The sequence below is a fragment of the Delphinus delphis genome, chromosome 5 (assembly GCF_949987515.2).
Source record: "Delphinus delphis chromosome 5, mDelDel1.2, whole genome shotgun sequence".
NCBI classification, from domain to species: Eukaryota; Metazoa; Chordata; class Mammalia; order Artiodactyla; family Delphinidae; genus Delphinus; species Delphinus delphis.
This window is the reverse complement of record NC_082687.1, coordinates 96,207,131-96,222,736: the sequence shown is the minus strand read 5'-3', so window position 1 is coordinate 96,222,736 and position 15,606 is coordinate 96,207,131. Positions and strand designations below refer to the sequence as shown.

General features: G+C 44.5%; 1 protein-coding gene across 1 annotated transcript in view; it reads right to left on the bottom strand.

The window, feature by feature from the left end:
* The window catches only part of PROM1 (prominin 1), an 84,557-nt gene that overhangs the window by 15,318 nt on the left and 53,633 nt on the right, over positions 1 to 15,606 (bottom strand). Inside the window, exons 12-18 of the mRNA XM_060013187.1 lie at positions 14,858 to 15,010; positions 8,794 to 8,917; positions 7,113 to 7,216; positions 4,919 to 5,003; positions 3,236 to 3,382; positions 2,480 to 2,551; positions 1,382 to 1,474 (exon numbers count right to left, since the gene is read on the bottom strand). Of these exons, the coding sequence (XP_059869170.1) occupies positions 1,382 to 1,474; positions 2,480 to 2,551; positions 3,236 to 3,382; positions 4,919 to 5,003; positions 7,113 to 7,216; positions 8,794 to 8,917; positions 14,858 to 15,010 (778 nt within the window). The remainder of the gene's footprint in view (positions 1 to 1,381; positions 1,475 to 2,479; positions 2,552 to 3,235; positions 3,383 to 4,918; positions 5,004 to 7,112; positions 7,217 to 8,793; positions 8,918 to 14,857; positions 15,011 to 15,606) is intronic.

Below are 15,606 nucleotides of genomic sequence, written 5' to 3'. Positions count from 1 at the left end.
AGGAATTCCCTGGTGGTCCAGTGGTTAGGACTCTGAGCTTCCACTACTGGGGACCCAGGTTCGATCCCTGATCAGGGAACTAAGATCCCGCATGCCGCACGGCGTGGCCAAAATAAAAATAAAAAAAATAATAAGTAAGTAAATAAATAAATACAGGCAGCAGGCCGGAGGGGGCCCACGGGCTGCAGTGTTCAGGGCCATAGTTTGCTAACCTCTGGTTTAGATTGTAGGTCACATCCACAGAACAACTTGCCTAATTGTAGGTTGCCCCAACTCTGAAAAGGCCGAGGAGTCCTGTGTCTACTTGAAGGAAAGCATTTAAGGAACATGTCAACAGCAGCTTAAAATGTTAACATATTTGTGCTAGGCATAAAGTATAGCAGAGAGAGAACTGTGGTGAGTGCAGCATACCGTGTAAGAAAATTGTAGAGGAGGACTTTGGGAATACTCCACTGAATTAGAAAGGCAGGAGGAAAAATGAAGAGAGAGATGGTAAACACTAGTTCTAGAAGATTCTGAAGTTGGAGTCAAATGGACGAATAAGCTTCTTCAAACCTCAGCAGGCTGACTCTGTAACCTGGTTCCCACGCAGTCTTCCCCTTGATGACTGCACACATGACCCTCCCACATGCAAGCACAGTAATAATGGCTCTTTTTGCAGAGTCCCTCTGGGAGGTCAGATCCTTCGTGTCCAAGAGCCAGCTAACAGTGAGGCAAGGACCCTTCCCACCATTTTTAGATGAGAAAACCGAAAGCCACAAGACTTCAGAGAGGCAGAAGCAAGATTTGAAATCAGGTCGACCTGACTCCAGAGCCCATGTTCTTTCTCTGTTACAAACTGCCTTTCTGGCATTGAGGAAAGAAGCCAGAAGGCCGAAAGGAAAGAAAAGACAGGAAGAGTGAGAAAGCTGGACGGAAGAGAGGGGCAAAGGACATCGGAACAGGGAGTAGAGCTAAATGAACATGGAAAGAAAGGCCATCGCCTGGCCTCACATATTGCATGGCAGAGTGTGAAGACAGAGAGTTTGATAATAATAAACTAAGTTAGAGTGAGTCCAGCACTTCAGCTGCTGCATGGCTTAGGGGAGCCTGTTTAAGGCCATGGAAACAAGAGAAAAACAGAGGAGGCAACCACATTTTTAAAATAACTGTTCACACTCAAATGGAAAAAGGCAACAAAGAGGCAGAAAATCTGTGGTGAAAATTGAAAACGTGTCCTCTTCAAAGCCCAGCTACTATCATTTATTTAAAAAATAGCTCAGTTTCTTAGCCTGAGGTCAACCAACTTTGACCTACGCGCGACATATCAATATATCATCAGGCTAGGTGAAACAGAGTTTGCCCAGGTCACAGCGAAATATCAAAGGTTGTTGATTGTTACCATTAATTTTTGCAAAGGAATGATTTCGTCACGATGAATATTTCTTAAGATTCCTGCATTATTTTTCAGGGTCTGTTTCAAATTTCCTGGGGGCTACAAAGAGAATAAAGTAAATAAATATTAGTACCTGTTTCCAGACTCTGGAGCACTCTCTCTAATCAGGACAGAAGTATGCAGCCCTTCTTGTATGATGACGAACTTGGAGGGACGGTGCCAAGACACCCTCCTTCAAACCATGAACTCTCAGCAATAACCCACCCGCATCGGTTCTTTCTGAGTGCCTGAGGCTGCCTTCTCTCTCTCTCTCTCTCACTTCACCATAATAAAGCCACTGTAAAGCCGCTTTACAGTAGCTATAGCTCCATTTTACAGATGAGAAAACCAAGGCTCAATCAACTGAGAAATTTTATTTAACCCACACTTAAATCGTTTTTAGTATAGTAACGTCTAACAAGCGTTACTACTGCCTCCATTTAACAGATGAGGAAACTGAGGCACATAGGGGTGAAATATTGTTTCTAAGTTCCCACAGTTAGGAAGAGGCTGACTCAGGATTTAAATCCTGGTCTTCCCCCAGAGTCCAGGTCTGCCGCTTTGTGAAAGGGACCAGTTACAGCCATTAGTCACCAACCAGCAGAGAAGCTGGTAATGGGGAAGCTTATGGGGCTTGGATGGTGTCTTTGCCCTCTCTTATCCGCTCATTATTGGCGATGCAAAGCACCAAACGGGATGTCCCTCCCATGTCCTCAGTTACCATTCCCTACATTGCAAGAAAATGTGCACACAGGTGTTTGGCAGTGGAGGGGTGGACGGAGTGAAAGCAGGTCCGGTGCTCAAGCAGTGAGGGCAGCAGCACCACGAGCAGAGGCTGGGAAGAGCCTGCACCCTGAAGCTGCCCTGGGAACCTTCACACGCTCACGGACTGTGGTGCCATGTGGCAATGGCTGCTGATGGGAACTTTTAACATGCACAGAGCGGCGTGTTTAAACAAGGGTTACTTGTGGTACAAGGAACCTCTTCCCATAGCTTCTCTAAGGACGGTACTGACATTTCACATCTACGACAATGACAGCCTTGAGCCGGACCGTTTGAACTCACCAAATGGTTGGCTTTTACTTCTAGATCATTTGCAAATGATAAAAGATTCACTTTTGTGGGATTTTTCCCAGTCTACAAAAGAGGTGTAAAAAGTTGTGTTATGGATATGGGATTTTTGAACCTTAACAGCATTTTAATAAGCAACAGAGTGAACATGAGTCCACAACCATAAACTAAGGCTAGACACTCTAAGGCTAGACACATCTGCATTCTTGTTTATACACACGGTATTATTTGTATTCAACCATAAAGAGAAATAAAATACTGATACATGCTGTAATGTACATGAATCTCAAAAAACTTGGGCTACATGAAACGGACCAGTTAAGGTTATCAGACACAAAAGGCCACATACTGTATGATTCCATTCATATGAAATATCCAACATAGGTAAATTCACAGAAACTGAACACAGAGTGATGGTTGCCAGGGGCTGGGAGTGGGAAATCGGGAGCAATTGCTTAATGGGATCGGGGCTTTCTTTTGGGGTGATGAAGGTGCTTTGGAACTAGATAGAGATGATAGTTATTTAACGTTGTGATTATACTAAATTCTAGTGAAGTGCTCACTTGGTAAAAGAGTTAATTTCATGTCGAGTGAATCTCATCTCCATAAAAAAACAGAAATAAGAACAAAAAACTAACAAACAAAAAATATTATATATCTATACACACACACACACACACACACACACACACACACACACGATGCCCTAACTTTTCCCCAAAAGATCAAGTGCGAACATATGGGTCATACCGCAGCCATGAAGGCACCATAGTCTATTTTGTCTATTCCTGAAGAACTGAAATCCATAAGGTTTCTTCTTCCTGCCTCATCCAGCAGAACTATATTGTCAATTCTTATATTCATATTTTCAAAATTATTATTTATGTTTCCGGTATGCTGCATAATAAAAAGGAAAGATATAAATAAATCCACTCTTCTCCAAAAACATCACCTACTTAATGCTTTAAAAGAGCAATAAAATTACACTGGCCAAAACAAATACACATGTACCTGACTGGCGTTTCTTCCCGGTTCTCTTCTCTCCCCTCCCATTCCTTCCCCGCCTCCCTGCCCTATGCCAAGCACTATGTGAGGAGGTGGAATGCAAAACAAAATCATATTGCACCTCTACCCTCAAAGATCTCAAAGGGAAGAGGCAGTGTCGTGATAAAGGCACATGAAATGCATTGGGACACCAGGGGCAGAGCCTTTCAAGGCAGGAGGCTGGGGAGGGCAACAGAGAGGAGGTGACTTCTGAGCAAGTCTTGACAAACAGAGATGCTGAAAGGGGCTGGGCAGGCTGCTTTCCAGGGGAAGGAGGCAGCATGCACTGGACTTGGGTAATAGAGAGACTTGAGATCAACGGGAACGTGGTTCATGACTTGGGGCCTCTCCCACCCTACTCATCATGGTGCAACAAGAAAATGGCACATGGCATAATGAGCAAATGAGTAGAGGGCATCCATTAGGGCTTGCTTGGCAACGTTATATTTTATTTATAAATACATGCAAGCTATATTTACGGAAGAGAATCCGAAATTTGTATACAGCTTTCAAATAAACCTCTCACATCTGAAAATCATCAGGCTGTTGTGGCCTCATGGCAACCCTGGAAGCCTTCTGTGATGCCTCAGTGGGTAAGCCATGGGGTTTGGGGGACAACTTCTCCCCTTGATTTTCCTCAGTAATTGCTTCTATAACAGAAGCCCAGAAGAAACAAGGTTCCTTAGATTCTCTCCTGCACAGCTGAGAAGGCCAGAAGGCCTCCAGGTATGAGGGAGTGGACACAGCCTAGGCTAAGGGTGCCCTAGGCCTGGGCTGCTGAAGCCCCCTTGCCCCTTCCTCCAGCCAGTGTGCTCTACAGGGATCTCTCCTTGGAGTCTGAACACTCAAGGCTTGGGTGCCGGTCTGGGAAAAGGAGGAGAGGTCATTCATTCCCTCTGTCCCTTGCATCCTTGTTGCCACTCTGTCTCTTGCTAAAGGCCTATCTGGGAGCCCTGGGGCCACAGCCATCATTCATAAGGAGTGAGGACTCTGTGGGCCACGGTTCTTGTCCCCACTCAGGGATGTGACAGAAAAGGATGGCTGGTCTGGGAGAGTCAGTATCCCTGGGAAACAAGTGGGGTTTGTGCCTCCAGGAACAGGGACACTCAAAGGATAAACTCTTTCCCTGTGAAGTGTCTGCAGGAAGGCCCCTGGAGAGGATCTTCCATCATCTGCTAGAGAAACTCATGCCTCAAGAAAGTCAACTGGTCGGGGGTGATGCAAATGTTTTGGAATTAGGTAGAGGTGAGAGTTGCATAGCCTTGCAAATGTACTAAAGTCACTTTAAAATGGTTAATTTTTATCTTATGTGACTTTCATAAAAAAAAAATAAAGACAACTGAATTTAGTAAAGAAATGTTAATTTTCTGATTGGTTCTAATTACTCACCTCTTTAATGCTGAGATGTTCACTGATATTGTAGGTGTTCTCTAGCTTAAGTGTGGCATAAATGCCTTTATTTTCTTTGCAATCACTGAGGGAATAAACAGAGAAATCAGGATCCAGAAAGGCAGTTGTGGCTACCTCTGTCCACTGCTAAGGATGGAGAGAAAGGCGAACTGTTCGTCTTTGTTTAATCTGTGACCACAGACGTGGCATCTGGGTGTGGACACAGAAGGCCACCACCAGTGGCTGCACGAACCCCCGGGTGCCCGCCGTTCCTCACTTCGTTCCCTGTTTTACTAAATGTCCCATGTTTGCAACAGATACACTAGGACTGGTAAATACTACATCCTTCTATGTGTCCTTTGTGTTCTTTCCAGTGCTGTAATAACAAGTTTACAAATTGGGAAGAAATAAACTCTAATCTAAAGAAACAACAGATGTCAGAAAGAGGTAAGTTACAAAGCACTATCATTAAAAGATTTCATAAAAGATTAAAACTTTATCAAGCCCCTGCCAGACCATCTCCCTCCATATTTCCAGGGTTGAGCTTACCTACTAAACCTAAGGTTGGACTAAAGGTAGGATGGAGATAGGGAGGGGGCAACAAACATCCAAACGGTCGGTCCACTTCGGCTATAAACCTAACTTGGCCTCACTTCTCCGTGCTTCTTTAAAACGTGACAAACGCTTCCTCGGAGGAGCTAAGCAGGGTGGCCTCAACTGATGCATTGGAACAGAGAGTCTTATACACTAACCAACAGAGGTGAGACCAGAGAGTTCCACGGGAGCCAGAATCACAAAGAGCCGGCAGACCAGGCCAAGGAGCTCGGCCTCCTCTGAGCCTAGGGATGGATTAACTGTGCACAGAAACTCCAATGAATTGAATATGTCTTCCGAGAACATGCTGTTGAGAAGGCTCCTGTGACCCTCTGGGCAAAGTAGAAGACCACAGTTGATGACCATTGCCTGCCATGGAGGCGAGGTGTGAGTGATTGACACCTGTGCCGCTTGTTTGCTGTCTCATTCGCTAGAGGTGATGGGGAGCTGGTGATACTCAAATTACTATTATCATCATCCCTATTGAAGCGACAGGAAGTGGAACTGCCCAAGATCACAAAGGCCCCGGTGGTAGAGCCAGGACTGGAGCCCAGGCAGCCTGACTGTACAGCCTGGATCTCCAGCTGCATTGCAATTAGCATGTCTGAGATTTGGACCTGACAAAAGAAATGTTCACATATTGAGGTCTCGGGAAGTCATTCTGGCTTCTACATGATTTAACTCAAATTTTATGCTAACTAAAACAAGCTGTTTGTGGCCTGTCAAACACACACTGTACATCGGCTTTAATTATGAAAGAAAAGGGTGCATTGACCAGAAGTAAAGAATGTCCATGTTAAAAATAAAGATTAAATATCTCCCTCCCTGGGACATCTATGTTGGTACTCCTCTGATGATAAGACTCCCTTCCCAGGTGCCAAGGCCACAGTGATTCACTGTGTATATCCTGATCTGTTTTTTTTTTTTTTTTTGAAACCTTTAATGAATGTATCCCTGACTTGTTTAATGTTCTTTGTTCTGACAAGATATAAAACTATTCTGAAAGCCATGGTTCTCTGGAACAATTCCTCAGAGCTATCTGTGAGGCTGTCTCTGGGGCTATACTCATCAGTTTGGCTCAAATAAAACACTTTTCTATTCCTATTACAGACTGTTTATTGATTTTTTTCTTCTTTCTTTTTTTTTTTTTTTCCACACCATGGCTTTCGGGATATTAGTTCCCTGACCAGGGATTAAACCTGGGCCCTGGCAGTGAAAGCGCCGAGTTGTAACCACTGAACCTCCAGGGAATTCCCATGCTTACTGACTATTTCCATCAACAGACCCATCCAATGAATTCTTGTTATATGGCATTTACTCGGGGCAGGGTGATTCTTAAACAAGAATGCATTTTAGGGTCACTGTTACCAGTGAATTCTAGTAATTAAGACAGGGCGGCTTGGGACAGCACCATCGTAAGGCCTAGAAGGCTTTCAGGGAAAGGATTATCTTTTTGGTCTTACTGCTAAGACCAGAGAACAGCTTACTTCTAAAACTGGAAATTTGACCGTTAAAATTAAAGACATGTTGAAAGCAAAATTCTCATTGTAAAAACACAACATTCTAAGTAGCAAAAAATGCATGATGCAATTATTTATACCTGTAAACTTGTTCAAAAGTGAGATGAATATCTGGTTTGTTAAACACCATGCCAGAGAGATAGTATTTCCAATCGGCATTTAGTAAATATGGCGTGTCCAAAACCTAGAACAAATTAAAAACCTTTTTTTTAAAGACAGTTTTACACTAACATACATGCATATAATAAAATGAATATTCTGTTCAATATACGGCATCTGGGGGATTTTTATACCATGATTTTCCTCATTGACTTTCAACTTAAAACTAGAAAATAATAGCGTGATTGGAATAAAGATATCGACCACTGGATAGCATTAGTAGGAATTATTGGGACTACTTTTGGGGGGGAACATTTCATTTTAGTAAAATAAACACATTAGAAATGGGAGAAAAATAGATAATTTGATTCAGAATATCTAATAGAAAGCCATGAAGCAGTAGACCCAGATCTTCACTACTTGCCTCTAGACAAAAGGAATTAAATCTGCCACGATCTTTGACTTCCCATTATGTATATTTAAGGTGGGCTAATTGGTATATGACTGTATATACACTTACGGAGTGTAAATGGTTTCAAAATATCCTCTATTTTTTAAGAATTCCTTTTTCAGAATTTAACACAGTACAAAAGATGATGACACATCTGGTTTGATGTGTTATTATTATTTTTTATCAAGAGGCCAAATGGAGATAATTTGACAAACTGATGCTCCCGGTTTAATTTTCTTCAACCGAGTAATTAAAATACCACCACCACAACTGGTTTATTTTAGCAAGCATTCACCTGATTTTATAACAGATTTGAGGTGAAAAAATATATACCATAAAATAGGAAAACAAATATATTTTTTAAATCAGAATCTAGAGAAAAACACTGGAAAGCCAAAGTTAGAAGACAGACATGTAGATCAAAACTTCCTCATTAACTAATGAAGCTAAACTTGCACCTGGTGCCCTAGAGTGTGAAGTAGTTGGTCTTAGATGGAGAAAGTGAAGCTTGAATTCAATTCCCAACTACCTCGTCAGATTTCCACCAGGGACAACCCTCAGCTATGAGGTGTGTCATTTATCAGTCTCTTTCACTTCAAATTTACGACCCTCAAACCATCTGTGTGGGCAACTGTCATCTGGGAAGTTATGTGAAAGGTCAGAAACCTCTTGAGGTATAGAAGGAACCCGGGAACTTATCCTCTGATGTTCTGCATTTGGGAACTACTGCTGTGGAGAATTGTATTCTCCCCAAATATTACAATCAACATTGACAAGCAAGCCTTAATTCCTGGTACTGATTTCACTTACATTAAAAAAAAAAAAAATACAGTTGACCCTTCAACAACATGGGTTTAAACTGCGAGGGTCCACTTATAAGAGGATTTTTTTCAGTAGTAAATACTACAGTACTGCACGGTCCAAGGTTGGTTGAATCCAAGAAAGGAGATATGGAGGAACCATGCACACGGAAGGCTGAATATAAATTGTATGCAGATTTTGAGTGCGTGGAGGGTCAGCGCCCCTAACTCCCTGGGGTTCAAGGGTCAACTGTACTGCCATATTTTTTTGCTCTGACAAATAGATGGAATCTCAACCTACTGAATATAAACCACCTGCTCATCGTTTTGCTCTCGAAGAAACCCACGAGAAAGGGGAAAATAAAAGTTTTGGCTCAAGCTCTTCGTTATGGGCACAAAAACCATGTTTACCTGGAATAACATTTTGTTTTGGTAAGGTTCACAGACCAGTTTTTCCACATTTCCACCAACAACAAAAGTCAGAACCACGATGGTCATCAATAGCCAACAAAAGAAGAAACTGAATCCAACCCCGCTGGAAAAAAATAGAAATAAAGTGAATAATTCTACAAGGAATTATTCAATATTACCTACTAGTACTTACTCATTCTACCTATTCAACGTATAAAATGACCTGGAGTCTTCAGCTTTCTGCAGGTTAAACGGGTCGGCCTACCGAGGGGTGCAGACAGGAAGTACCAGGCGCTTGTTTAGAGAACACGTAGGACTGAGTCCCTCGCCTGCTTGCAAGCCCAGCACGGTGGTTCAGACATGGGCTCTGGAGTCATTTGAGTGAACCAAGGCTTTCCAGTGAGGGAGGAGGTTGTAAGGCAGTGTCAATGAAAAAATGTTGCCTGACATATCAGTAAACAAAGGATGTTGCAGCCATCAATCCATCACATTCTATCTGCCCCATCACTGAGCACTGAGGGAACTCAGGATAAAAACAGGATGCCCACCATCAAGTCATCAGCTGCTGCAGCCCCCTTCCAACAGGGGCACCTTGAGAGACTCAAGATGAAGCGCAGGATGCTGGCCCCAGATAGCTGAGGTGCAGGGCAAAGGAATGATTTCAGTGAGCCCAGACTCTTGCATCTTCCATACATAGAAAAGTGCTAAATTCCTTGACTTGGGATGTCTGGTTTTCTTTAATGAACAGTCACCTTCTGATGTTCCTACCACCTGGTCCTTGTTGCAGAAACTCTTCTGTATCCGGGCTCCTCCCTTACCTCTATGGAGCAGTCCCTCAGAGAGATCTGAGAGGCTGCATCCTGGGCTTAAGTCCTCAGTTTTGTCTGCCGAATAAAACACAATTCTCAGCTTTCAGGTTGTGCATTTTTTTCAGCTGACAGTAGGAAATGTACTCTTGGGAGTCTGAAAGGGGCTGACGTGGCTCTGCATCCAGAGAGATGGCAGAGAACGAGCAGTGAACGGCAGCTCGAGAGGCAGGTAGGGGCGAGCTGGGTGGGGCATGGGGGATGCAGGGAGGGAAAGCTATTGAAGACCTTTAAGCACCGGAGGAACACACCCCCATTTCTCTCTGAAGAAAAGCCCTCTTGGCAGAGTGTGAAGGGTGGAGGGACAGGTGCCCATGTGGAGGAGGATGCCACCAAGGAGGCTGCTTCTCGCCCTGGATGGTGGCCTGATGCAGCTGGCGGTGGTGGAGGGGAGCCAGCGGGTGAAAGAGGTGTGACCTGGGAGGCAGATGCAGCAGGACGTCCTGAAGACGTGCGCTGGAGGTGAAGGAAAGGGAGGGAAAGGGGCACCAGGGCTTGTCAGCAGCAGGGACAGGGAGGGCAGAGAAGATTGGCTTCTGGTCACGTTGCCTGGGAGACATCTCGGAGGACATGCTGTGGAGGAGTCCGCCAGGTGTTTGGAGCGCAGATGCCTGGGTTACAGACCTACTTTAGTGAGTCAGTGACTTAGAAATGATGACTGATCCCTGGGGCTGGGGTTGGACGGAGAAGCAGCCTAGGACTGGGCCTGGGGGACCTCACCATTTGGAGAACAGGTGGTGGAGAGAGAGACAGCAAACGAGACCAAGATGAAGGGTCAGGGAGGTGGGAAGGAGACCATGAGGGTGTGAGGTCACTGATGGGGTATGAAGGAGTGTTTGCAGAAGGAGTGGCAGCTGTTCCAGTCACTGCTGTGAGGACACGGTCAAGAAGGACTCGAAGAAGTCCACTGTACTGGAGACACAGAAGTCACTGCTGACCTGAAAGTGGCCGGCAACGAAGCCACAGTGGAGTAGGCTGGGCAGGAGGTGGGAAAGCAGCAGACGGGCAGCAGGCACAGATCTCTATTTTGAGACGTCTGTGCAGAGAGTGGAGTTAGATGGAAGAAGGGGTGTTGGTAGGGGTTTTCTGTTTCGGTTTTTAAGGAGGGGAGAGAACAGACCATGTTTAAGTGTTGAGAAGAAAGTCTAGGAGAGGAGAAGAGAATGAAGACGCAGGAGAAAGAAGGGAGGCTTTGTTCCATCCTCGGGATGGTGGGTGGGGATGGGCTGAGAGCACAGCAGGGATGCTGGGGAGCGGGGGAGCCTAGATGGGAGAGACCCTTCTGCCTCTGGCTTCCCATGCCTGTGAGCACAGGTGCCTTCAGAGGTTTGGGGGTGGCAAGTTTATGATGGCTTCTATTTTCTCCGTGAAGAGAAAGGTAAGCCCGTCAGCGAAGAGAAAAGGAAAATAAGGAGGATGGATGCATCAGAGTGGAAAGACAATCGCAGAATAAAGGACGGGAGGGAGGGAGGAAAGAAGGAACTTGAAGGGCTGTGGAGGGTCCATGTGAGGTGGGGAATCACAATTCTGTAGGGATCCTAATGTGCTCTGCTGTATGACTTTTCTCTAGCAGTGCCCAGTGGCCCCGCCGGAGACACAGAGGGAGCAAACTCTTAGTCTAGATGCAATAGCCAAACCCTGTACCATCGCTGGTGCACACCAGGAAGGACCCTAGGAAGTGTGCAGGCTGATGCTCTCAATCACAACAGTGTTCCCAAAGGGCATGGCTCCCCCCAGTGCAAATGCTCCAGGCATAATTAGAAACATCTGCACGGCTCCTCTGAAATAAATAGCAAGGAATGTTTGCTGGTGGGGCCCTAAGTCCCTTTGGACCTTCTCAGACCAACAGGGCTACTGCGTTAGGGAAAGAGTGAAGAAGGGGAAGGTGTGTGAAGAAGGGGAAGGTGTGTGAAGGCTCTGCCAGGCACCAGGCTTCTAACTGTGGGCATCAGAGGGTGTGTGTGTGTGTGTGTGTGTGTGTGTGTGTGTGTTAGTTACAAACCTCTGAGAGAACACTTCACTTCAAAACAACCCCACTACTCTAAAGAGCATGCTGTTAACATTTCCAGCCTTTGTTTTCTAAATATGCATGTATTGGGCTTCGTTGGTGGCGCAGTGGTTGAGAGTCCGCCTGCCGATACAGGGGACATGGGTTCGTGCTCCGGTCCAGGAAGATCCCACGTGCCGCGGAGTGGCTGGGCCCGTGAGCCATGGCCGCTGAGCCTGCGCGTCCGGAGCCTGTGCTCCGCAATGGGAGAGGCCACAACAGTGAGAGGCCCGCGTACCGCCAAAAAAAAAAAAAAAAAAAAAAAAACCAGAAAAAACCCCAAAAAACACGTGCATAATTTTGTGGGCCCTTGTCGAACATCTTAGAAACTTTCGTCAGCCACCCAGGACAGCCAACCTCTCTATCCTTTCAGCGGCCACATAATCTACTCCAGCCTCCGAAGTGGCTGCCTTGTGTGCCACTTCGAATGCCTCACTGTTACAACTAACACCACAAAAACACGTCTCTGCTCAAAATGCTTTTCCCATAGTTTGGTCTACTGCCTCAAAATAAATTCCCTAAAATGGGAATGACCTGCTATAGCCTGACAAACTGCTCTCTGAAATATCTATAACCACTGAAACTGCCACCAGCCGTATGTAATATGCCCATGGCAACACGTGATCTTAGTTTCTCTTCAGAGGTGTCGATAATCTGGGCATTGTTTTCAAGAGCTAAAATTGGAAGTTTTATAACGGTCTTTGGCACAAGAGATTGTTTTCTGGTTGCCTTAATTAGGTCTCCTTATCTCTGGGGAAACCATCCATATTCCCCCCGTAGATGTACGTTCACCACTGCATCCCATTCAGCCCCTAAAATGCTCCCTGGACCCTCAGAAGACACAGGATAGGAGCCAGGACTCTCTGCTTCCCTCCTTCCAGGTCTTTCACTAGGATCCTCTTGGGAGGTAAGGATTCTTGCTTGGTTGTTAAAGAGACCATGCTCTTGATTGGATAACGTCACCGTTTTTAAAGAGCAGGTGGTGTTTTGGTTGAAGCTGAACTAAATATACTCTTTCTCATTTCTACAAGCAAGTAAACAATTATAAAGAAGAAACGGCATTCCTCTAGTTAGTCTGATTAGTCTATCCAGTTGTTTACCAGATGTCTCAAGAGAGAGATGGAGAATTCTGCTAAGCGTAGCAAAGCAAGCCATGATGAGTGGTAGGCTTCGACAGTACAGAAATCTCAGTCTGCAGACCTCCCAAAATGCATCTGACAGCAGCTTATAGTTACCAGCCTTTTCCCCACTGCTGAGATAAATCCTACTAAACCTATGGCTAAAATCCTACTAAACTATGGCTCCTAAGCCATAGGTTTCCATGTGACTTTAACCCTTTAGAGAGATTCCTTAATCTGCAGAAGTGAGTATTACAGCCAAACTGAAGTTGCTCTTAGCCTCCACCAAGTTACTCATGACTCTCCTATTTTTTATTCTTTGAGGCTAGATATCACATTTTTTGGTTTCATCCCTAAAAGTGGAATAGAACTTTATGAAACTTGTACCTTTTCAGAGCACGTTACGCCCTCCTTTCAAATAATTAAATAGATGTAATACATAAATGTATGTAATAAATAGATGTAATATATAAATTCACCATCAAGACACTGACAAAACAGCCAAGTGTCAGGATTATTAAATTCTGAACATTAAATTAATTTTCTGTCTGTAGCTGTGTACATTTAAACAAAAAGGCTGGGCACATATCCTCTTCCTTGCTGGCTTCATTTCTTAAGTTTAAGTATGTAAGCAAATAGGCTTTTCCATGTGTGGAGCTCTGTCCAATTTTGTCCAATTCTGGCAGACTCCCATGTCATTAGCTTTAAGGTTATTTTTAAAACTCACTTAAAAACACACACACACAAATGAACCTATCTACGAAACAGAAAGACTCACAGACATAGAGAACAGGCTTATGGTTGCCAAGGGGGAGTTGGGGAGGGAGAGGGAGGGACTGGGAGGTTTGGGGTTAGTAGATGCAAATTACTACATTTAGAATGGATAAACAACAAGGTCCTACTGTATACACAGGGAACTATATTTGGTATCCTGTGATAAAGCATAATGGAAGAGAATATAAAAAAAGAATGTGTATAACCGAGTCACTTTGCTGTACAGCAGAAATGAACACAGATTGTAAATTAACTATACTTCAATAAAAAAAAGAAACTCATGTGCCTGTATTAATGTTAGTAAAGTGTACTATAGCGGAGCCTGAAGGTGTAAGGAAAAGGCCTTAGGATCACAGCTCATAAGCAGCATGATTATTATAGTGACCCAAAGTTTAAAAAAGCAAGGTAATGCACGTCACTAGTGACATAAGCAAAGAAATGGCTGTGGTTTTGATTCCCTATTGCCCAAAGGGCTTCTTCCAAATCTTTACACTCCCCTCGAGCCCCTTCACACCCCTCGCCGCTGGTTCTCCATGAAGCTTATCAGAAAAGAGAATATCGAGTTGGAACTCACACAGATTCCCCTCTAGGGAGCATTTGAAACTTTTACCCCTGGTTACTGGTTTACATTACTGGCTCCATCTCCAGTTCCACCCAGCTCATGCCCCCTCTGCTTTGTTATACCCTATAAACGTTGTTGTTGTTTTTTTCCAAAAATATGAACTTGGATGTGAATGTAATTGAAATGGGGATAACTGCTCCAGTCCACTGCAGGCTCACCACTTGCTGGTACTTCACACCTGATCGCATCACTAGGCTACTTGTGTAACTCCAAGGGTGCCAGGTAGGCAACCTCTGTTCTAAATCAAGTTTCAGAGTGAACAGTGTCTGTCTGTCAGGTCAATATTCAGCAAGTATGGTGAATGAATGGATGGATGGATGGATGGATGGATAGATATGTAGATACGTAGATATGGGGAAAAACAATGAGAATTAAGAAAGCAAACTGGAAATAATTTCCCTGATAGCTGCTTTAAAGAGCTATCAGCTTTTAAGCTTGTCAATCAAAGTGCAACCAATCTAGAGTTTCCTTTACTTTTCATGCTTAACGGAATTTCCCAGACCGATGAAAGTACAGTCACACCAGCCCACCTACGTCACTGGAACCCAGACTGCTTACCAGAGGTCACCGGGTCCCTGTCACACCAGAGTTACCTCCCTGCATCCCCCACACATGGCAAGGAAGAGCCAACACTCACACCATGAGGAAGATGCCTCCAGTGTTTGAGACGCAGCCTCGTCTGGTTGGGGTGGCATTCTGGTTGTAGCCGTACGTGCCACACAACAAGCCCAGGAAATAAAAAATCACTATGAGGGTCAGTAAACAGCAGACAACCAAGGAACCCAGCCACCTGGTGGAGCAAACACAGTGTTAGCAAACGTAAGAGGTGACATCATCACAACACAAAAGCTGCTAGACCTGGGCTGGAGTGGTTGAAAAACTCTTGGCAATCAAATATCAGATTCCTCCGTTAATTCCTCAGAGGGTGAGAGTGCTGTGAAAAGACCCCTTTTCACCCCTAGTCCTCCAATCCAACCAAGACAGTGTTTATCTTGGTTTCAAAGAGCTCTCAGTGGTCATGGGATTGTCGTTTCTTTCCTTTGCCTTACCTCCACAAGGCCCAGAAGCAGGGTTGACTCAACCTCTCCAAGGCTACCGATAACCATGGCCCTTAAGGTTTGTAAGTTCTTTCAAGGTTCCTGAGGCTGTAAGTGCTTATTATAATGATGATGAGATGTAGACAGATCATGATTAGACAACAGATAAGGAAATTGGGGTCTCCTTCCTCTGGTCTTTTATCTAAAATGTTTTGTGGTTGCAGGAATATTTGGGGGCGGTGGGGATTGAATTGTGTTCCTTACTGAGCCAGGCACTCTATGTGATGAGTGCATTGAATATTTTAGAATTCTAGGAGCATCCTAAATCAAATGCCTGCAGAATGCAAGT